This window comes from Orcinus orca, chromosome 7 (genome assembly GCF_937001465.1).
Source record: "Orcinus orca chromosome 7, mOrcOrc1.1, whole genome shotgun sequence".
NCBI lineage: Eukaryota > Metazoa > Chordata > Mammalia > Artiodactyla > Delphinidae > Orcinus > Orcinus orca.
The window spans coordinates 113,538,037-113,562,887 of record NC_064565.1 but is presented as its reverse complement, the minus strand read 5'-3'; the positions used below and the strand labels follow the sequence as shown (position 1 = coordinate 113,562,887).

The window sequence follows — 24,851 nt, the reverse complement described above, 5'->3', positions numbered from 1 at the left end:
GGTTATAAATACTTCAGGACTTAATTACTTCTGAAATCTAACTGGTTTATAAAACCCCAGGAAATATGTAAAAGCAATCAACTCCAATGAGTTACTAGGACTGAAGAATATCCCTCCAGTGGGTGTTAGTGGGTGACAGACATTTTTCCTAAAGGGAAGTGAGTCTCCTAAAATTCTAATCCCAATCCTGCTAACTCCCTGATGCCTTAGGGGAGCCTTCTCCAGGAGAACTATGACCTGTGAAATGACGGGAGTGAGCAAGATGTCCCGCAGGCCCTCCTTCAGTGCTAATCGTACAAGCAGAGTTCTCAGACATACCTGTTTCCTTCGGGCAAGCTCTTCTTCCTCGCGCCTTTTCCTTTCTTCCTCCTGCTGTCTCCGAAGAATTTCCTCCTGTTGTCTCCGGAGTTCTTCTTGCCTCTTTCGATCCTCCTCTTCCCGTTTTGCCCTCATTTCTGCCTCTCTTCTCTCCTGCTCTAGCTGTGGTTACACAAGGGTGCTCTTAGAAACTTGAGGCCAAGCACAGAACACTCCAACATCACTGACCAGTACTGTTAGGAGCTGGTCAGTGCAGACACTGGAAGGTGGAGACACCACCATTCACTCAGTTAACGTGTAGTGCAAGTGGCTGATGAAAGCAACTCTGTGAGAGCTCTAAGCTCTGCTATGTCATAGTAACCAGAAAGTTTTATGCTCTTCTAAGCTGGATGCACTCACCCCTACTTTTTACCTGTCTCTTCGCTCCATACTACTACTGCACATCTCCTATATGTGGGAGAGTGGCCTGTGTTGAGAGTAACATCAGAATTCTCTTGGGATGGCGTTTCTTTGCTCATCCCTACAAAGGATTTTCTGATTGAAGATCTAACAATGTGTCTAACAAGGTTTCAACCGCAACGTTGTTGAAAAATTACAGAAGTTCTTTAAAATCTGAAGATCAACCACTTAACAAACTCTATCATGTATAATTCCCCAATACTAGTCAAATCCAGCCCCTAATCTCCAGTCCTATTGCCACACATATAATTCAGGCCTTTACTTTCTCATCCACATTCCTAACAGTCTCTTACCTGGTTTCCCAGCATCCTATTTTGCCCAGAGTCCCCAGTTCAACATCCAACCTCCACCAAAAAAAATCACTCCCAGGCTTACATTTAATACCATCCTTCACCTTGAAAATAAATCCTAAGTCTTTAACGTGACACGGGTAAGGATCCTCCTGATTGGCCTGCCTCATCTTCTTTAATCTCTCTCATCATTTATTCCTCAGACACACCAGCTCTAGACTGGACCAAATTATTTAACTGTTTGCTGTGCCAGGATGTTCTCATACACTTCTAGCCTTTACAGGTCTTGTTTCCTCCAACTGCAGTTTAATTTTCACCTCCTTCTACTCTGTCAACCCAAAACCCTTCAACTGAGCTAAATCCTACTACCCTTCAAGTGAAACGGGCTCAGGTATTACCATCCATCCAAAGTGTCACCCGATTCCTGATCCCCACCTCTCCTGCTAGGTAGCTGGCCCATGTGCTTCCTTGTGTTGCTTGCCTGTGTCATCATCTTCCCAACGCCCCCAACACACACACACACCAGACAAGAATGCACACTTTCATCATCTATGTGTTCCCAGCACAAAGCGCTATGGAACAAGAACAAACTCAAGAATTGTTTGAATTATGGTCTGTCACTCATATGGAGACAAATCCTGACTCTGAACTCATTTCATATTCTGGGCACTCTAAGGATACTGTCACTACCTCGGGATAAGAATACACTAAACATAAAATAGGAATAAGATTTTCTCGGAGGCATGAGAACCCAGAAATCATTTCAATAACACTAAGGGTTCACAGACAACCTCTTCTGACAAGTACTAAAACCAAAATTCAAGATTCCTAGCTCCTCCAGAAGATGTGAATAGAACACAGAATGTAATATTAATGTTGAGCTTTTCAGCTGCATGTCTTAGGCACTAAGAGGCGTAAACAAACACCACCATAAAGATTCAATGTGGGAACTCAAGCCTCAGACCGTCTTATAATAAGCTATGTAGTGGATATTTTCTTATGATCTTACAAGAATTTATACCATGAATAACGTAACATACCACCATGATCATTAATGTGTCGACAAACCAATTTTAATTGATTTAATTTAAACTTGTTACTTTAAATTGTTGTGAGGTCTTTTTGGGGAGAAGGCAGCACAATAATGACAGAGTATGAGTGCGCTTAAACCAGCTACGTAGCCGTGAACTAAAAGGAAACATGTATAAGTAGCTAGAGAAATAGAGACATCAATAAACAAACGTCTACGAGCTGCGGTTGGAAAGCATGCACTGCTATGGAAGAATGAGTTTCAGACCTTTGCAGCCTTGGCCTTCTCCATCTGCTGAAGCTGTTCAAGGGCAGGTCCCGGAGTGGTGGTGTCCAGGGGAAGATCCCATACGCTACCACCTTCCCAAACTGTAAGACAGGAGGGGAAAAGAGTGAGGCATGTCAGAGCTTACATACATGGCTAAATATCCAGAAGCATAATGAAAAAAGCTGTTTCCTTGTCCCTGAATGAGCTCCATCACCTATATCTGTTCTGCTTCTAAGTAGACTGAACTACCAGTGGGCTCTAGTTTATATCAATACCCTTCAACACATCTAGAAGAAAGTACCAGGCATTTACTGGGAACTAATTTCATCCTCAAAAAAACCCATATCTGTTCATATCCCCATTTTTACAGATGAACAAGCTAATAAGGGTCAGAGGTAGTTTTGTAACATTCCCAAGGACACATGGCAAGCATATGGCCATGCCAGGATTTAAATCCCAGTGTATATAGATCCCAAAGCCAACGGTGTTTCCAGTAGCCACACAACGTCTTACTGCATATGAAGTGGAGAGAAGGGTTAAGAGAGGTATGGCTGTAGAACTAGAGAGAACTCAGTGGTTGCACAATATTGTGAATGTATTAAATGCCACTAAATTGTTCATCTTAAAATGGTTAATTTTATGTTACATGAATTGCATTTCAATGAGAGAGAGAGAGAGAGAGAGAGAGAGAAGTACAGCTGGAGCTGGGAGTACTCTGGAAAGGCTAGGCAGGTCTCACAAATGACACTGGGTCCTGCTGACCTGAAAGGCAGCACAGGGTCTGATATCAAAGTAAATGAACAGATAAAGGCTTCTGAGCCTGTTTTCCTATTGCCTGTAAGGTTTGCTGACACCACTTTTCAGCATTCTCTATTTCCTACATTCCTATTATAGTCTATTTATGGACTATAAATTATTGTCTGCATAAAACCAATGGACTGTTTGTAAAGGACCTTAATTGATCATACCTGAAGAGAGAAAACGTTTAATAAGGTATTTATAGCTTTTTAAAAAGTGAAGACTATTTTAACATCCTAACAACTATAAATGACTCCCAAGAAAAAATAAGGTACATACAGCATGGGAAGTTGAGTTGATAAGAGATAATAATCAGTCCTTCTCCTGCCATAATCCCCAGGGTCAATGTTAGCAAGAGAACTATGATATGAATGGCTCAATGGTTCAAAGAAAACCCCATCAGAGCCCATGGTCCTTACCTCTTGTAAGGACTATCTATGGTTCAAACTACCCACACCTCTGCATGGATCAGACCTTAAGAAACAGAAGCGTTGCACCAATATCAAAATGTTTCAAAAATCCCAGCCCTAAATTTTCCAATTTGATGCAAAAAGATGAGCGAATGAGGTAAGGGTAGACTTTTCCATTCCCAAAATTCCTGGGTACCTGCAGTGTTAAAACTACTCATCAGCCCTCGACTCAAAAGAATAGATCATCGTTACTTATGTTTTTAACTTACTCTTTTTCTCACTCTGGTGAAGAGAATAAAAACAATTCAAAAGACTTTTCTACAGTGGTTAGAACAACATAGAAAAAGAGAGGCTGACTCAAGTTCAAGAAATCTACCTACTAAGTAATTTCTAGCAACTCCTTAACAGCTATTTTCAAAACAAAACAAAAAACTCACTTTTTATTAATATCCAATACAAAACACGTCGAAAAACTGATATGCTTTTAAAAAAACGGAATTATAAGTTATACGAGTCTAAATCCTTGAAGCTATACTAAAGGCCAATCTAAGGTTTTACCTGTAGGCTGTGAGGCTGTTGGCTGGAGTTCCCAGATAGAACCAGTATCTGGCACTGACACAGACCTAGTTACTGAGGGAATGACGTTCTGATCAGATATTCTGCAAAAGGGAAATTAGAAAATTAACTTGTTCTTGTCATCCACGAAAATAAAGAGGTATTTCCAGATTATTTGTAGGTTTCTGAGGTTATTTGGCCAGAAAACTTCATTGTTTTAACTAAAACATAACACTACCAAAACATTTAGGAAAGGAAAAAGGATAGAGGCAAGGTAATCACACCTCTGGACCCTCGAGGTATTAGCTAATTTTGATTTCCAAATAATGGATATGCGTACTGTCTTCAAAAAATCCAGAATATCTCAACGAGAGTCACAGAGGCATCATGTTATCATGAAAAAACTCACAGACCTTAAGTCAAAAGGTCTGCATTTTAATTCTGTCTCTGAAGTGTTCTGTGTATTATGTCCAACCAAGCCACTCTGAGTCCCAGTTTGCCCATCTTTAAAATGGAGACCTGAACACCTAACCTGCCTACCTGCAGAATGGGTTATGGCTCAAAAGAGAAATATAAAAGGTTCTGGTTAAAGTGGACAGTAAAGTTTTTAACAGCAGTGACGGACACCTCTGCAGGAGGCGTGCAGGAGACCTACCACCTTGCCCATCTCCTTGTAGGAGACACAACACATACTACCCTGAATGTTAACTTGAAACAGCAGGAGTTTAAGACTTTTAGCATAATTTCCTTTTCCTTAGACCTACCTTAATGGCTTTTGGGTCTGGAAAATTATAACCCTGTGTGGCATTAATATCTTTCTTGAGACATCACAGGTAAAAATGAGATTAAACTTCTCGACTACATTTTTTTGTTGTTGCTGATTCCATGAGCCTACACTGCTTTTCAAGTGCTCTTAGTATTCTTTGGTTATTATTCAAAATTTATCCTCTGAGTAAAAAGACCAAATAAATGCTTTACTTATTATTATTTTTAAAACCTATATTCTATTTTTACACACAACACACAAAAAATTTCCTTTCCTCTCTTTCTTTAAAACATACACACACAATGTGACACATCATGGAAACGACCACCAACCTCATCTTTAGTGCCTGGAACTGTTGGAGAAGAAGTGCCAACTGTTGCTGCTGCTGGGAAGACAGTGCTGCTTTCTGTTGTTGAGCCAGAACTTGTGCATATTGTTGTCTTCAAAAAGTAAAACACAGTATAACCTGTCTATCCACATTTAGTTCACTTTACTGAGATATTAAAAGCAAAGTTCAGGCCCCCCCAACAAAAACACCATTAGAAATAGCTATCAAATATATTTTTACAATTCTTCATAATAGTCACACAAACAGTTCTGTACTTTATTCTAGAAAGAACTGAACTAATAGATGGCATGCTTCTGAGTGGAAAGAGAACAGGAAAAAAAAAAATTAATGAAATGCCCAAAACTGGAAAGTTCCCTTAAGATGACAGTAACCTTTTATTAGAAAACAAGTGAGAAATAAAACAGATTCAAACTAACAGCTATTTCCACATGAAGAACTCTTTGCAAAAATAATATCACTTGTATAAAAATCCTCAAATTTATACGTTTCAGCTTGGAAAATTTTAGGTAAGATTTTTTTTCACTAGATCAGAGGTGGACAATTTTTTTTCTGTAAAGAGCCAGACAGTAAATATTTTGGGCTTTGCAGGACATTCACAACTACTCAATTCTGCCTCTGTAGTGCAAAAGTGGCCATAGATAATACACAAACAAATGGGTATGACTCTGTTCCAATAAAACTCTGCTTATGAAAACAGGTAGCCAGCCAGTTTGCCAACCTCTGCACCAGATGATACCAAATCTTACTTCTTCTATGAAAGGGACCCACACCTAAGTGACTACCATCATTCCATACCACTACTAATAGTATAAACTTTTACTTCTTTCCTGCCCCCTCATCTGTCTTTTCTCTGCAGCATTCAAAGCTGAGCCATTTAGAAGACTTAGTTCTTAAAATGTTTGTTGATTCTTGCTTTAGGAGCTAAAGATCTTGCAAAATTATAGTTATGTGTCATCTTCTACAAACTTCTGGTATTTAAGAAACAAGGTAAGACCAAACTTAGAATGTATAATGGTAACATGTCACTAGCTGGATTTGAAGACTGAAGTATCCTATTAAGTTTTCTGCTGTAAACGGTGAAATTTGGGAGCAGATTATATCTAAAGGCCCTTTTGGTGCTGCAGTGCACCCAACCGCATTACTGCTCTTACTGTATTAAGAACTGCTGATACTGGAGGTGCTGCATCTGGTATAAGGCTGTGAGTTCCTGCTGCCTGGTCAGTCGTTCCTGGTCCAACTCTCCCTGGGAGTAAAGGGGTGAAGGAAAGAAATACCACTGAATAAACTGAAAGAGCCTAAAAGCAATTTAGTACTTATATCTGAAAGGAAAATGAATCCTAGACCTTCACATCCCGCCCCACCTTTACACCCCAAACCCAAAACACCTATTAAAAAAAAAAAATCAGGGCTTCCCTGGAGGCACAGTGGTTGAGGATCTGCCTGCCAATGCAGGAGACGCAGGTTCGAGCCCTGGTCTGAGAGGATCCCGCATGCCGCAGAGCAACTGGGTCTGTGCGTGACAACTGCTGAGCCTGAGCTCTAGAGCCTGAGAGCCACAACTACTGAGCCCATGTGCCACAACTGCTGAAGCCTGCGTGCCTGGAGCCGTGCTCCGCATCAAGAGGGGCCACCGCAGTGAGAGGCCTGCGCACCGCAACGGGGCGTGGCCCCCACTCGCCGCAACTGGAGAGGGCCCGCACACAGCAACGGGGACCCAGCTCAGCCATAAATAAATAAATAAATAAATAAATAAATAAATTCATTTTAAAAAAAAAAACATCAGGCATCTTTAGAAACTAGTGCCATCTAGTGGAAGAAGGTGGTGTCAGCATTATAAGAGATTCCCTAAGGTGAGAAAGGTTCCTTATTTAGCTGCTGTTCTCCCCTCCTGCCCTTGAAGCTGAATGTTGTACTGTACTCCAGAGTTATTACTGTAACTAAATAAATGTATAATTCTCCCAATCTTAAAAGTGATTTATAAATTTGGAGATTATGGAGAAATTAGAGAAGTAGGACAAAACAGAAAGGAGTAAAATTAAATCTTATGGTAGGATTTTATAATGACACATAACAATTACAGGGAGGTAGTGTGTAAGTATGTCTTCTTAGTATGTCTTCTTAAACGGGATGAGAAATGTAAAATTAAATGGAACATAAAAGAGCTCTGAAAACTGTTTAACACTCTATCCAAAAATTAGGTGTTTCTATTGCTATTAATACACGATGAGTTTAAAAATAAGCTGTAGTTGGGACTCCCCTGGTGGTCCAGTGGTAAAGAATCTCCCTTCCAATGCAGGGGACGTGGGTTCGATCCCTGGTCGGGGAAGATCCCACATGCCGCGGAGCAACTAAGCCCGCACGCCACAACTACTGAGCTCACGCGCCTCAACGAGAGAGCCCGCGTTCCACAAACTACAGAGCCCACGTGCCCTGGAGCCCGCAACAACTAGACAGAAGCCCACGTGCTTCACTGCAGTCCCGCACACTGCAGCTAAGACCCAACACAGCCAAAAAAAAAAAAAAAAATTTTAAGTAAGCTGCAGTAAAACCCTGTTTTTTAGCTTATATGTCAAATAACACGGCTGGAATTTAAATTTTGGAAAGCTAATAGTGGAAAAAAAATGAAAAGTGAAGATAGTAGAAATAAAAGCATAAGGATGACATAGACTAAATTTAGACAAATCATTAGTTAACAGTTTATATCCTTATTACACACTGATTATAGTTTGGAAAAAAACATTTGATGTATGATTTACTTGGGGTGAGGTACATCTGAAATTAAAGGACTTTTTCTTTCTTATTAAATATTCATGGATAGAAGCTACACTAGGTTAGTCTAAAATTAACTTAAGGGCAAAGGCAATACCTGACAGGAAGCAGAGCTTCCCATGGATTTTCCCCTTAAGTGGGTCTGACTGAGGCTCAGCCCCTATAATTGGAAGTCAAGAAATGGATTAGAGCAAGCATGCCAAGCTCCAAGTGATGAGCTTTCAGCGCTGAAACATGCAAGATAAAAACCCATCCCAATTTCTGAGTAGGTGGTAAAAATACAATTTATATACAGTAATACACAATACAATTTTTCTTTGGATTTACAACAGAAATGCCAGGAATAATTCCGCTCACCTAGGAATTTTCATTGCTCTCCAAACTATAGGAGGTCTCAACTCATCAGTGGATTGTAAAATCAATTACTGGATTGTGAAATCAATTACTAGGTCAAGATCAACATTTACATATTGGGAAAAAAAGAAAAGAAACGGAAAGAAAATATGTACATGGCACCAAATGTTTTGTGAAACGTGTTTCAGATATACCTGCACATTAATAAGTGTACAGAGTAGTGACATAAAAATCTTTTTTTTTTTCCCTATGGGCTGTGATCAGAAGTTTGATAGCCATTGTTCTCACTTACGAACACTCTTGGCTACAGATGTTGTGACTGACTTATTCATCTTCATCACATAAGAACCTAACACAGCCCTGGCACAGATCTTCAATATATAATTGGTGAGTAAATCAATAGATATTACTGTAGAAATCCAGTGTTCACACTAAAGGTTTTTGACTATGGCCACTTTTGACTATGGCCACTTTTGACTATGGCCAGCAACCAGACACTCCAACCTGGAGAAGCAAAAGAGAGGCACAGATCCAAAGGCCCCCAAAGGAACTAAACAGGGAGAGGCCCAGGAGCAGCTGCAGAAAAAGACTTCCCCTTCAAAAGCACTCCAGGGTCAGCATACTAGGAGGGTTACGTTATGATCTAATTTTTAGTTAAAATATCAGTAACGAATGTTAAAAAAATAAAAGTCTTCAAAATATTCTGAAGCAATGGAATTTTATATTAGCAACATTTGCTTTAAGGCAAAACTCAAATTTAAGAACTCCGGAAGTCAGAAAGCAAGAGGCAAATAAATGGAGAGGAGAATGTGCATTCTAACTAGAGGCAACAAGAAACTCTAAGTCAATTGTGTTGAAGCACAGCAGATAAAGGTCAAAGCTCTGGAATGAACTTAGAAAGGTAAGGAGCCAGAACATGCATGACCTGGTAGGGAGGCTAGGATAAGATGTTCTCCTTTCAACACCTGATGGAAAGCTACTGCAGGATTCTGTTTCTTGAGAGAGAAAGAGAGAAAGAGAAAGAGAGAGAGAGAGAGGGAGAGAGGGAGAGAGAGAGAGAGAGAGAGAGAGAGAGAGAAGGACAGACACAGGTACACAGGTATTTGAGTTTTGAAAAGATCATTATAGCTAGGTATGTAGTCTCTGACTCAGACTTCCCATTGCCATTTCAGTTAATTACTTTCAAGGAACTAGTTTCTTCTTCATTAAGTGTAACATCTGTTTACAAAGAGAAGCAAGTGCTTCTGTGTCCACTATGTGTTCTGGGTGAAGCATAAGGTACTTACCATATGAGGAGGGGGAGCTGGTCCAGGAGAGAAAGGAACCCTTCCCCACATTTTCATGATATCACCAAGAGGTTGGAAGCTTTCATCACATGCTCTCTTCACCAACAAAGACATAGTGAAATAGCCCGCCTGAAACCATTCCGCCATCTCCTGATTATTGAAGGGACCTACAACAGCATTAATTAAACAGAAAGGCAGTAAGAATCCTTTCTAGCTCAAGAGGAAAAATATATTTCCGGGGTCTGCTCCTCACCCAGAGGTAACGATCTGTTTCAGGTGGCACCTATCAAATATCTTGTATAACATCTTAATTTATCACAAAAAGTGGTGAACAGGACTCAAACTAATAAAATACTATAGAAACAATTTAGAAATAAGCCTATGTCTACACATCCCAATTTCTCAGCAGTGTTTTAATTATTTTAAGGAGCATAATTGTCTCCAACTCACTCAATCTCTAAAGTTCTTTTGTCAGAAAAGCATAACACTAAAAAGCGTTAGTGTTTGTTAGACTTTGTAGCACAGAGAAATAAATATGAAGGGCTGAATATCCTCTTCTCTAATTTTCATTTTCTGTTAGAGTCTACTGGAGGTTAGGTAAAATATAAACAATAATGAATTAAATTAAGAAAAATCGTAATTTATTTATCTAGGTAAGACTAAATCTGGCCTTGGTAAGGGAAAAAAACAACCTAACAATCTCTAGATGTTTTACAATACGAAATAACCGAGTATTTTATACATAAAATTAACAAACTCACTATCAATAACCATTGATTCAGCAGCTATTTACTGAACAACAGTCACACAGGTCCAGGCAGGAAGATACAGCAGTAAACAAAACCAAGCCCTGGAACTTCCACCTCTGGGAAGGTGGAGTAGATGTACTTCTCCCTGCTCCTCCTGCCAAATACAACTAAAAACCCTGGACATTACATACAAAACAAACAAACAAAAAGACTCCTAAAGGTAGAGAGAAGGCAGCAGACTGACTAGAGGCCTTGGAGCCTGAGGAACCAGCTGGTGGTGAATTCCCTGGGTTTTCATTTTACCTCACACTTCCCAAATTTGGAGCTGAAGAAGTGAGCAACAAGAAACATGGCCCAATAAATACAATTGAAAACATGACCCAATTACAGGCTATCTACAAGAAAGTCACTTAAAATATAACAATATAGGCAGGTATAAAATGAAAGGATAGAAAAAGATATATCCAACAAACATTAATCAAAAGAAAGCTGAAGTGGTTGTATTAGTATTTAATAAAGTAGGCTTCAGAGCAAAGAAAATTACCAGAGACAGAGAGGGACATTATATAATAATAAAGGGTCAATCCACCAAAATGCATGCACCAAACAACAAAACTGCAAAATATGTGAAGCGAAATCTGATAGCTGAAAAGAGACACAGAACAGATCCACAAGTTGAAGAATTCAACGAGAACAACTGATAGAACAACTAGACATAATCAGAAAGACTACAGAATTCAACACCACATCAACTAATAAGATCTAATTGACATTTACAGAACACTCCAAAGATAGCAAAATACCTGGAGAATTATACCAAACATTTAAAGAATTAACATACTGTGACAAAAGTATGGATGTTTCTCAAAAAACTAAAAATAGAAGTACCATGTAACCTAGCAATTCCATTCCTGGGTATATACATCAAAAAACCAAAACAAAACAAAAACACTAATTCGAAACACACTCCCCTATGTTTACAGAAGCATTATGTACAATCGCCAAGATATAGAAGCAACCTAAGTGTCCATCAACACTTAGAATAAACGGATAAAGACAATGTGGTATATACATATATAATGGAATGCTACTCAGCCATAAAAAAAAGAATGAAATTTTGCCATTTGCAACAACGTGGATGGACTGGTGAAATAAATTAAAGAAAGACAAATACTGTGTGATATCGCTTACATGTGGAATCTAAAAAATACAACTAGTAAATATAACCACAAAGAAACAGACTCACAGACATAAAGAACAAATTAGTGGTTACCAGTGGGAAGAAGGAAGGGGAGAGGGGCAATATAGGGGTAAGTAAGAGGTACAAACTATTTAAAAGAACCACACACACACACATACACACACACACACACACACACACAGAATTAACACCAATTCTAAACAATCTTTTCCATAAAACAGAAGGGGAGGAAATAAGTGACAGTTCATTTTATGAAACTAATATTACCCTGATACCAAAAGCAGACAATGAGAATACCAAAAAAAAAAAACCCCAAAAAACTACAAAATATCCTTTAGGAACAGAGACACAAAAATCCTTAACAATATAGTACTAAGATTCAGCAATATATAAAAAGAATTACACAGCATGACCAAATGGAGTTTATTCCAAGGATGCAACTGGTTCAAAATTCAAAAACTAGTCAATGTAATCTACCATATTTAACTGGTTAAAGAAAAATCACATGATCATATCAACAGAGGCTGAAAAGGCATTTGACAAAATCCACTATCAGATTATGGTAAAAGCTCTCAAAATAAAGGTTACTTCCTTAACTTGATAAACAGTACCTACAAAAACTCAACAGCTAACATTACCACTTAATTATTATTAAAGTTTCCCCTAAGATAGGAAAGTAGGATAAACAAAGCAAGTATGTCAGCTCTCACCCCTCTTATTCAACACAGTGTTGGAACACACAGTAAGGCAACAAAAGGAAATAAGAGGCATACATATTGGAAATGAAAAAAGAAAACTGTCCCTATTTGCAGATGACAATAATAATGTCTACACAGAAAAGCCTATGGACTCTAATGAAACAACTCCTAGAACTAATAAGTGAGCTCAGCAATGTCAGAATAGACAAACATCTAAAACTCAATTCTATATAGTAGCAGTGAACAGATACTGAAATATAATATATACTATTGCTCAAAAAAATCATATACTTAGGTATACATTCATCAAAACATGTACAGAATCTATGCTGAAAACCACACAGTGCTAATGAAAGAAATCAAAGATCTAAATAAACTGAGAGACATACTATGTTCATGGATGGGAAGATTCAACATGGTAAAGATGTCAATTCTCTTCAAAATTATATAGAGGGGGCTTCCTTCCCTGGTGGCGCAGTGGTTAAGAATCCACCTGCCAATGCAGGCGACACGGGTTCGAGCCCTAGTCCGGGAAGATCCCACATGCCACAGAGCAACTAAGCCCGTGTGCCACACTACTGAGCCTGCGCGCCGAGAGCCCGTGCTCCGCAACACAAGAAGCCACCGCAATGAGAAGCCTGTGCACTGCAACAAAGAGTAGCCCACACTCACCACAACTAGAGAAAAGCCTGCACGCACCAACAAAGACCCAACGCAGCCAAAAATAAAATACATTAAAACAAAATGATATAGAGGTTTAACATAATCCCTATTAAAATTTCTGCAAGATTTTTGGTAAATATAGACAGGATTATTCAAAAATTCATATGGAAAAGCAAATTAGAAAAACTAAATGCTCTTTTGATAAGAGGAACCAGTCTACCCAATTTCAGGACTTACTCTATAGCTATAGTAACCAAGACTACATAGTATTGGCTGGAGGGACAGACACAACGATCAAATAAAGAACCCAGGGAATTTCCTGGCAGTCCAGTGGTTAGGGCTCTGCGCTTCCACTGCAGTGGGGCATGGGTGCAATCCCTGGTCAGAGAACTAAGATCCCATAAGCCGTGCAGCATGGCCACAAATAAAAAAAAAAAAAAAGAATAACGAACCCAGAAATCGACCAACACAAATATGCTCAACTAAACTTTGACAAAAGTATAAAAACAATTCAGGAGAGGAAAGACAGACTTTTCAACAAAAGGTCCCAGAACAACTGGACATCCATAGGCAAAAAAAATAAACCTTGACCTAAGTGCCATACCTTATATAAAAATTAACTCAAAATGGAACACCAACTTAAGTGTAAAACATAAAGCTATACATTTTTTCGGGAAAAAACCTTTGGGATGTGAAGCTCAGCAAAGAGTTCTTAACACCCAAAGCACAATCCATAAAAGAAAAAAACTGATCAATTGCATTTCATCAAAATTTAAAACTTTTGCTCTGTTAAAGACTGTTCAGAGTCTGTTCTGAATCTTGACTGTATCAATATGTCAATATCCTGGGGCTTCCCTGGTGGTGCAGTGGTTGGGAAACTGCCTGCCAATGCAGGGGACACGGGTTCAAGCCCTGGTCCGGGAGGATCCCACATACCGCAGAGCAGCTGGGCCTGTGCGCCACAACTGCTGAGCCTGTGCTCTAGAGCCCGTGAGCCACAACTACTGAGCCCGTGAGCCACAACTACTGAGCCTGTGTGCCACAACTGCTGAGGCCCGCGTGCCTGGAGCCCGTGCTCCACAATGAGAGAGGTCACTGCAATAAGAGGCCCAGGCACCATGACAAGCAGTGGCCCCCGCTTGCCGCAACTGGAGAGGGCCCGCGTGCAGCAATGGGGACCCAACACAGCCAAAAATAAATAAAATTGAAAAAAACCCAAAATATCCTGGATGTAGTATTGTTTTACAGTTTTGTCAGAGGTTACCACTGGAGGAAACTGGGTAAAGGGTACATGGAATCTCTATATTATTTCTTACCACTGCTTGTGAAGCTATAATTATCTCAGAGTAAATTAAATTAAAACACACACCTGTATATGTTTTAATTACAACAGATTCTACAGACATGTGAAGAGATCATGAACAAATATATACAGTGCCAGGTAGTGACAGATGCTATGAAGAAGAATAAAGCAGGGTAGGGGGACCGAGGATAGAAAGAGAATAATGATGTTAGAGAGAGGTCACAGGCTGTACTTGGTAAAACATTATCATGAAACTGACACTAACAGAGTGAACAACGAATTTCAGGTTATAAGCAAAAACTTCAAAAGCAGAAATGAAAAATCAACCAAATGTCCTTCACAGCATTCTCTCTCCATTCTAATCTAACATGCACCATACACATATTTTAAGCAATCAGTTTATAATATGGTACTCTTTTTTCAGATATTTTACATAGTTCTTCATCATTTATGATATCAACTCCACTTCAGTGAAACATTCAACCAATGTTTTCCAAGATGGCTGCCATCATCTTTTTTTATGGCTGGGAGACTGAAATACAGTGAATGTACGAAACTCAACTGCCTAGTTAATACCTGACATGCCAGAAATGAGGATGTCTTAAGCATACTGTTTACAACCCTATCATATTAGTCATCACATTCTGCCTTGTATTCAAATTGTTTTCACTAGACTCCCTCCCATCACTGAAACTGTAAAGTACGATGGAGGGAACCTATAAACAAGCCTTCTATATATGAAGAAAGCCGGTAGCACTGACTTTTGTTCTACTAGTATACAAATTAACGTTAAATAATTACCATCCCACAGAATCTGGAGGTAATGGCATACTTCTGTACATAAAGTAGAATGGAACAACCTACCTTGAATTTCTCCCTGAGGATCTTTGTAATACCACTTCTGCATTGCTTCATGCATCAATGGAATTGAGACTCCCTTAGCTCTGTGCTCTTGCAGTTTTGATGCCAGTCTCTCATCATCTAGTGCACTGTCTTGTAGATAAGCCACCATCTTCTCAGCTTGCTAAGGGAAAAATTAAAAAATGAATTGTGGAAACAAATGATGCTAAATTAATACCTGTACATATAAAAATTGTCTGCCTTTTTTGGACTACTTGATCTGTGAGAGGCATTGTACAAATAACACAGCAGGCAACAATTTAATTCGTCCAACATGCCATGAAATAGGTACTATCCCCATTTTACAGAGGGGGAAACTAAGGCTCAGAGGGTGTCAAGTCTTGCTCAAGGTCTCAAAATTATTAAGCAAACCCAAATGAGACTGAAACACAAGCTGGTATGGATCAAAGCCCAAGCTTCTAATCAACACACTTTAAGAGTGCCATTTAGACAAATAAACAATCCTAAGTTATACAAACTAAACCTATAAAAAACATGAGCATTAACAGATCAAAAGGTTCAATTAAAACAATTACAAATAAAATCTTTTACAAGTTTTACTAAGACACTGTTCCCTTTCTTCCTTTCTTCAACATTTCCTGCCACCAACCACTCCACCCTGAAGAAAAAAGAATTTCTTTTGTAGAAAGCGAGTTATCATTTACTTTACATATAAACAATAGTATATAAAATCTTAGGGAACTCTAGAGACATGAATACGATGGTAATATCCTGAGAGTTTAACTATTTTCCCTGTTACACTTTAGGCAAAAAATAGAAGACACAGTGCCTATCCACAGCTGCCTTGTATTCGCCATTTTTGGCATTCCATTAATTTCCAAAAAGAAAAAAGAAAAGCAAACAGCTAAGGGCAACCTCAGAAGAGCAAAAAATAACCTGATATAATGACTCTACACAGCAGAAACTTAAAAGCATTAAATGATCTGAAAGACAATTACTCATAAAAATAAATAGACATAAAAACAACATTTTCAGTACACAAAACCTAGTGCACAAAAATTCCATTTCTGAATATTCATTTAATGCTTTTCAATGTTTATGGCAGTTCGAGAGGGAAAAAAAAAGGATTACGTGATTTGTACCTGCTCCAAATGTTTGAGACCCTCTTCATCATCTGGCTCTGTGGAAACACTGCCCATACCAGGAGCACCTACGACTGGTGTTTCAACTGGCCGGAGGGCAGGACTAGGATTGGGAACAGGAGGTGGAAGGATGAGAAGAGGAGAGGCTGTATCTGAAGGAATCTGTGACAGGGGCTGCTGGACACCAGGAACCATTTCTAGAGGAAAAAAATGTAGACAGATAAAAATCCTTTAAAATATAGAGACTCTTATGAAAAATAACTATCAAGTCGGGCAGCTTACTAAATGGGCTCAACAGATATGTGAACCGTGTCATGAACACTGCTGCTACTTCTTATGGAGAAGTGTAGTATTTTTCCCTAGAATGACAGAAAAACCTGCATAGGATGACAACAAATAAGATTAAAAGGTATCCAGAAAGGCCTTTTACAGTGCCAACCTGTATCACTAGAGCATCTACCCAATAGTTATAGGTCTACCTCCTGAAAACAAACAGAATCAGTCCAATCCCTTCCTTACATCATGTCTCTGAATAGGAAAGACAATTTAAACAGCACTGCAAATCTCCTCGAAGATGCCACATCTCAGCATAAAACCCTTTATTAAAAATATGTGCAATTATTTTGACTAAGTACCTATTTCAAGTTATTATTAACATAATTCAATGCAACACATTTTGTAGGATAACAAAAAGCTCTCGGAGTCTACCCATACAGTGCAGGAGGTTCTCTGCAATAAGAATAAAGACTGCAAAAGAGGTTGTGTCTTGGTTCCTATTTCTAACCTCTCAGCATGCAGGTTCTTAAGAAGGAAAGGGGGATGGAAGTAATTAGATACAGTTGCAGTTTCCCCTTTGAAACCTTGTTTGTTCAATTACAGATAGCTTCTGCAAATTCCTGTTCCTCTCACTCTATCCTTTCTTTGCCAAACTTAACAGGACAGCCTATATACAACCTGTCTCTACCTCACCACCAACCACACGCTACAACGTGACTTGCACTCCCAAGCCCCCAGAAAAGCTTCTCTCCCAAAGATAAGCAGTGACCCAAAGTCCCCAAATCCAACAGCTCCTCCTAGTCCCCGTCACCTAGCCTTAGTCTGACATTATCTTCCCAATTCTAAACTGGAACATTCTCCTTCCTTCATTTTCCTGCACTCTATTCTTGCCTCTGAAGATTTTTCTCTGGCTTCTCTATCTACCCTCTGAAAGTAGGAAATATCCATGTTCTATTCTCAGTCCAATTTGTCTCACCCCTAACAAGTGTAATCTTTTAAATTTTCATTCTCTCTGGCCCTAAACTCTTCCCATTGAGCTACAGTTCCCTCACTCAGAAATGCTCTCTGGCCATCGCTATCTAATTTCTCATCAACACCTCAGACTCAATGTTCATAACTGAATTTGTTCTCTCCTCTCCCAAATGTGCTCCTCAACTTCCACTCTTTTTCTGCTAAGGATACCATAATCCTCTCAGGCACCTCACTCATCTTTGACTCTTCCGTCTTCTTTGCCCTGATACACAACAGTAACCATGTCCTGCCAATTTCTACTTTGAAATCTCATCTGCCACTACCTCCCTTTACAAGTGCACTGCCTACACCACAGTGACTGCTCAGGGCACCAACAGGTCACAGAGCAGCCCATCTGTCATCACAACCTACCCTACACAGAGAGCTGTCAAGTATATGTTCCAACCGTGTTTCCCACCAGCCTCCTTTTCACACCTCATAATTCATGTAAATAAAAACAGGAGCTGATTCCCTGCCCATACCTGGATCAGTCCTACTTCCTCACTGTAGCTTTCACTGCTACCTAGTACTGGAATGCCCTCTCCTAATTCATCCAGCTACACCTACCTCCAAATTCTACTTATTATTCCAAGACAAGCTCAAAGACACCTGATTCCTGAAGCATTCCAGGAGTCTGCCAATCATAAATTCCTATCATTACTTTTCGTCCTAGGTTACTGATATACACATGCTTTATTTCCCCCAGAGACTATAAATCCAGAATTTCCATCTTTAATGCCACCTATGCAGCTTTCCCAAAATATACATGTCTAGACCCCACCCTAAAATCTCCTGGAGTAAGGCCCCAGGCATGTACATTTAACAGTATGAACCACAAGTAATTTGGGGCGGGGGTGGGGGGACACATCATAATTGAAAAATGAAAGAGGTCTCAAAACATACAAGTCCCATGGTGCCTTGTATATACAGTAGAGATTCAAATACTTGAATTCATTCATTCAGCTTTATGATAGACATAAAAAACTGAAAAACAAAAAATCCTTGGTTCAAGCTATCAAAATAGTATTTATTGGGCAAAAAAGAGAATAAACAGATCTTTATAATATTGTATTGCTATGTTAGAAACAGTGCTGGTTGTTTAAGAAGAAAGAGAAGACACCTAACCTAGCTTGGGAACTTGGGGTGGGAGAGTTTTAGGCACAGAGAAAAGCATATGCTAAGGCACAAAGGCAAGAGAACAAGGCACATTTCAGGACCTAACAGGCTGTGAAGCTGGTGAATAGAGTACAAAGTAGAGAGAGATGGTGCTGAAACTGTACAGAGGGAGGCAGATGCCAGGTCATGCAAGGTCTCTTAGGCCATGTTAAAGGGGGTGAATTTTTATGATGAATAAATCAATTCACCTTTCAATATCAGGCATTATACTGTCATTTTATGTCCAAGAAGAAACATGGGAATGAACATTAATATTACCTACTAAGGTATATGAGCAACTTAAAATCAATATAATGACATTGGAGAAGGAGATACACTTTAAGCTTATTCTCCAGTAAAGGTGATGGACTTGCACAGATTCATCTTGGCCTCTTTCGAAACAATGGCATTCTGGTGTGTCATCTGGATGCACATATAGCCATTACATAAAAGGAATCTGATATGGGAATCAAACTACCACAGAGGATCCCAAACTCAGTTTGTTTGACTGATACCAGGGTGGCTATATCATAGCACCCTAGGAAATGATACTTCTGCTTCTAACTCTGTTTTGATGAATTCTGAGATAGATACACAGGGGAAGCAGTGTTTGAGAAGGTTTACTGGTAAAATAATCTATTCCAATAATTTACCACTAGAAGCAGTTCAGAGAGGCATAAACAGAAGCCTCTCTTATTGGTGATCACTGGCCCCAGCAAAATCCAAGTTTGGCTTGTTGCCTCTCATAAATACATACCGTCCCCCCTGCTGGGTACTTTGGTTGATAGACTATTTTCTGTCCGACTCTCTTCTTCAGCTTTTTCCATTTGCTCAGTTTTGGGTTCCTCTTTCCTCTCAAACTGTGGTGCCTCCTGAGGCTGATGGTCTGAAGGAGTGCCTGGTCTAGCAGATGAGGTGGAGGTTTGGGGGGTTTCCTCACTAGCTTCTGTAACATGACATAATCTTAAATTAACAACTTAGGAAACTTTTAGTTTGATTTTTTTTTTTTTTTAAAGTGAAGGACAAAAATGAGCCTTACCAACTCCTACTCTGTCTGTCTTTTCTCCTTCCTTCTTATTTGTCTTATCGGGTTCTTTGGCTTCTTCATTATGGCTACCTTCAGAGTCAGAGCATTCCTCCCCTTCTTCTACAGGCCGGAAGTCCATCTCCTGCTCTTCTGGGATAGGCTCTTTCTGTACTTTCTGTAGCAAGAAAATTAAGCCAAAGATTAACAGCATATTTGGATTTGGAAGAAGGTCAGTACCTGTCATAATATTTGAAACAAATTTCTTACCTTTAGAGACAGGAATGCTCCAGATGAGTCAAATGTGCCCATTTCTTCTTCAGCATCCTCTAAGCACCATTCAGGCAAGCTATCCCTGTCATCATCTATGCTTCCACTGCCAGAGCGCACCCTTCGGTAACCCCGTTCATCATCCCGATCTCGAAAGTCAAACTCAAACCTTCGCCGTCGTTCCATGTGTTCCCGCCAGCCTGCAGAACGAGGGCCATCTGGGATGAAGAGGAGGACACAAACCTTAGAAAAGTTTTACGACAGTATTTGAGAAAGAAAACCATAGATAGGAAACAAAGGAGAAAACTACAACTGACGGCAAATTCAAATGGATCAATCTACTAAAGAGAAAATAAGGCAAATGAAACGAAGCTCAAAGCTCAGTATTATATATGATACGCCATCACTAAGTGACAACAGTAGTTATCATCATTAACTACTGAGTCACACAACATACTCTAAAGCTTTTAAAGATAAATTTAAAACAAATCACTTTTAAAACACAGTTCTCTGCAAAGTACATACTTTTAATAAGCTCTAGATATCTGACTGAAATGCTGCTAGGCCACTCACGTGGCCCACTCCTAGCCCAGACTTACGGCACTGGATATCTTTCCATACTGAGGTCCATGCCTTCCCTTTGGCAAGTCTTAAAGCATTTTCTTTCTTCTGATGAAAATATCATTCTTTATGGATAAGACCAGCTCCCTTGATAATATATAATAATATCCAGGATACTATGATATTATGTCAATTCATAATATCAAACTCATCATGTCCACTTAACAGCGCTAGGATCCCATTTGTAATTCTGATTCCCAAAAAAAGTCATGGAATTATAGCACTGACATGTCATATTTGGCCCACTATCCTAGTTTTATAGTTTAAGAAGCAAAACCTCTGACAGCAGAAGTAACGTGCATAATGAAAAGTAGAACTAGAATCCAATTCTGCATCCTCTACTGCTTTTTCCACAATAACATGCTTACTCTCCTTTTCCTTTTCTCTCATCTCTTAACTCTCCCTAGGGAGTTTTAATTTAATACCCCCAGGGACATTCCTAAATCCACCCTTGCATATTATGTAGCACATCTACTTTCCAACAAAAAACGAATGCCTAAGACCAAAAGCTACAAGTTAAGGTATTTTCTCTCTCTAAAAAAAAGGGGGGGGGGTGGTTCTTGTTAAAATCTGACAAACCTGAGCCTAAGAGAGTCTTAAGAGGAGACACATGTCTTAACCTGTATCTTTGCTTTCTCTGTGGGAGACAGCAAAAGAAATGAGGTCACAGTTAAATGTTACTATACTACTGAGGCCCAATTTGCTAAAACCAGCAATCCGAAGGGCAAAATGTTAAAACACCAAATACAGGTAGCATCTTATAAGCCACTTACAAAAGGTAAGAAAACATTAGTCTCCCACTTCCCACACTTTACTTACAACAACAAAACACAATTTACTATCTTCTATGAAAATGAAGGAATTTTATACCCAGACTGCCTAAATGTTAACCTAGAGTCATTATCCCAAAGAAGTACTCATGATCAAAAGCTGAATTCCAGAGTACTCTGTCTGCTACTCTCACTTCTAAGTATGCACTGTGATAGAAATCTATCCTTCTAGGCATGTGGCTCATTCTTCTCTCTTAACTAAGTTTCCTAAGTTCACCTCCCAGAGTGGGTGCTTAGCTGTCCTTAATGCTCCCAACTCCATACATATCCAACTGTGAGCCATACTTTAATAAAACTATATACCATAATATTTTTGTTGTCATAAATAGTTAATAAAATTTTATTCACGAAACTAAATTTAGCAGATAAGGCACATCTCTAGTTTATTAAGACTGAGACCACTGCTTTATAGACCTTGTATCAGAACTAAAGTTTGATACTATTTTCATAAGTCAAAATCATATTTAAAATTTTAATCAAAGCCTAATAAAGGATTAACTAAAATGTTAAGGGTAACTGATAACAACTGATATAATCAGACTTATTTTTAATATGCTGGGTTGAAAAAGTAGATGGTATTTTTTTAATGCCTATTTACAGTGTTTTTTCAGCCCCCATGCATCTTTATGTCCCCCAAACTGTCTTTTTAAAATATATGGATAAAAATTTTGGAAAATTGTCAAGTTGATGACAAAACTGACATGAAAAGTCAAATACTGGAAAGAAAGATTTAGAAAAGATGGGGAAAAAAAAAAAAGGACTACTATATATATCCAAAATCTAAGCTCTTGGGTGAGGAGGGTAAATGGTAGAATATAACACTGAAGTTTTACTTTTAACTCGCTTTAACAGAATCAACATCAGACGTTTGGGCTCAGAAACACTGTTCATCTTCCAAAACATTCACCTTGTTTGTTTTTGATCAGCTGGAATTTTTCTTCTTGCTCAGCCCAGATCCCGTCCATTGTTTCAGTGAATGCTTGTTAGGAACATAGTCTACAAACCCTTCTGCTTACAGGCAAGCTCAGCACAAAATGCCGTGATGCCCTGAAGAGAACTATAACAGACGGTTGCCCATGACACAGACTGATGAGAACTGCCTAAATAACTGTGATGCAAACAATGCCCACTAACAACAGAAAACTCACCCAAGAGGCAGCCAATGAGGAGTTGGGGTAAAAGCATTATAACTCTATCCAAAGATTAACTTCACTAAGTTTCCACCTACCCAGAGCGCCACAAAGCACCCTGAATGCCTGTTATAATGTTAACTCAGACGGAGACTAATGGTTTGTTAATAACTTAATTTTAAAAAATAAATAAAGTTTACATTATTATTATAACTTCCTCTATTAAAGTAAGCTTCCTTGGCATATAGCCAATAGATAAAACAATGTTACGCATGTGAAATTCAAAAGACATGTACACACTCTTTGTATGCTTCAGTTCTGCATGACCCCAAGATTTAAACTACAGTGGCATCTGATGATCATGAGGCATAGAATCAACACTTGGGTAGGGAACGTTCTTTGACACAAAGCACCAGTGTCTTCAATTACCAACATATCTAATGTCGGGGAAGAACAGTTTGAAGCATTCTTAAGAGTCAAACAGAAGAACTTATAAAACCACTAATCACGACTATTCTCTCTCCTTTTTCTAAAGTTAGAGGGACAAAAGAATAAACTTGTGATTATGTTTTTGACCTGGGTTTAAAGTTTATTCTTCAAATGAGCAGAAATCACATTTTTAGGACAAAAAGAGAAAAAAAGAATAAATCCTCTCTTATGCAGGAAAAAAACTCACTTCAGGGGGAGCCCATATTCCTAAGTAAGCATATAATTATCACCTAAGAAAAACGCATGCTGAAAAAAGATTCAAAAATTTAGGAAAACTGAATGAAACCCTCTCTCATTTTTGCAGTTAAGGGCAGGTGCTTCCCATTAAACCACACTGCCCCAGAAAAATAAAAGTGACTTTAATCAATTAAATAGCTGTGGGGAATATTTTACGTTAAAAATTTTTGTGGGAGCAAGACTGAGTGTGACAACATAAACATGACCCCTCTTGTTTTTCTTTGCTGGTTTATGTTTTCCACTTTATCCCTAACAATTCCCACCAAATCCTCACTATTTCGGCCCCTGTGTGCTTTTACTCAGCAGAATTCTTACCAGGACTGTGAGGTCGCCACCTCTCTCCATCCCTCCTTGATCCAGCTAGTCGCCAACCTCCATCTTCATCTTCTCCATTCTGTTCCTCTCTAAAAATACGCCAATTTTCACTTTCTGATCGTATAAATTCATGCTTTCTTCCCACTGATGTTGGCCCACCTTCCTCAAAATTTGGTCTCCCTGTAAAGAAAATGAGTCAACATAAGCCTCAGCCAGCAAGGATTCTGAACAGACTTGATTGCTCAAATCAAGCTTTTCTGCAAAGGTGTCCATTTCAACGCTCAGGCAGTATAAATAACTGTGGATATATGTGTATATTATTAGACACATTTCTCAAAGCTGAATGTTCTAAGACTGGGAAATTATTTTTTTAAACAAAATAATATGCGCATTTTTTAAAAGGCCATGCAATGAAAACTGAATCAACCTTCCCGCTACACAAGAGCCCCCCAGAGTCTTGCTCCCCAGAAGTAACCACCATCAACAGTTTCTTATAAAGCCTTCCAAACACTGACCATGGCTATACTTATGCATATATATACAGATCTCTCATTCACACTCACATAGCACTACCCTCAGCCTGTTATATATGTTGTTTTGTACCCTCGCTGTTTTCACTTGGCAGTCCTTCCTTACCAGCATATACTTCTTTTTTTCCGTTTTTAAGTCATACAATATTTTTAACTACACGATTTACTAAATCAACTTAATTTATTTAATCAACTTCTACTGGTGATTCTGTCCAAATAGGATATCTGTAAACTTCAACCTCTCTTTTATTCCAAAACAGACTGTAAGCTCAAAACCAGAGTGTGGAGGCACTCTACTTTTCCTTTACTCTAGCACCTAGTACACTACAGGCGTACAACAAATTGCTCTGGAACAGAATTCAAAGCTAAGCTATGTCTAACCTGATGCAACTCAAGAGCTACATTAACAGTGAAAGAGAGCCTGTTATGCCAAGTAAACTAAACTGGTTTCAAAGGACAAGATAATTCTGAACTGTGCAAATTCTTCAGTCACCATACCACATGTGCTACCACTTACAATTCACAACAAATTACCCAAAATCTCACATTAAAGTGTGTAGCTGAATATCCAAAACATACATTGATACCTTCAGTTTATAACAATAAAATATACAAATTCTCACAGTAACAACCTCAATTTTTTTCATTAAACCATATTAAAAGTAAAAAAAAATTGTACATTTGAAAATGAGGAA

General features: G+C 38.8%; 1 protein-coding gene across 6 annotated transcripts in view; it reads right to left on the bottom strand.

The window, feature by feature from the left end:
* GIGYF2 (GRB10 interacting GYF protein 2) overlaps positions 1-24,851 on the bottom strand; it is a 126,587-nt gene that overhangs the window by 32,499 nt on the left and 69,237 nt on the right. For all 6 annotated transcript variants that reach the window (XR_004482466.2, XM_033425206.2, XM_033425164.2 and 3 more), the window contains 12 exons: positions 23,627-23,806; positions 20,005-20,222; positions 19,750-19,912; positions 19,468-19,656; positions 16,269-16,465; positions 15,130-15,289; positions 9,652-9,818; positions 6,394-6,485; positions 5,226-5,333; positions 4,131-4,231; positions 2,365-2,465; positions 319-480 (listed from right to left, as the gene is read on the bottom strand). Coding sequence is in view for 5 of the 6 variants with exons in the window: in XM_033425206.2 (XP_033281097.1) it covers positions 319-480; positions 2,365-2,465; positions 4,131-4,231; positions 5,226-5,333; positions 6,394-6,485; positions 9,652-9,818; positions 15,130-15,289; positions 16,269-16,465; positions 19,468-19,656; positions 19,750-19,912; positions 20,005-20,222; positions 23,627-23,806 (1,838 nt within the window). In the remaining variant the exon portion in view is untranslated. The remainder of the gene's footprint in view (positions 1-318; positions 481-2,364; positions 2,466-4,130; positions 4,232-5,225; positions 5,334-6,393; positions 6,486-9,651; positions 9,819-15,129; positions 15,290-16,268; positions 16,466-19,467; positions 19,657-19,749; positions 19,913-20,004; positions 20,223-23,626; positions 23,807-24,851) is intronic.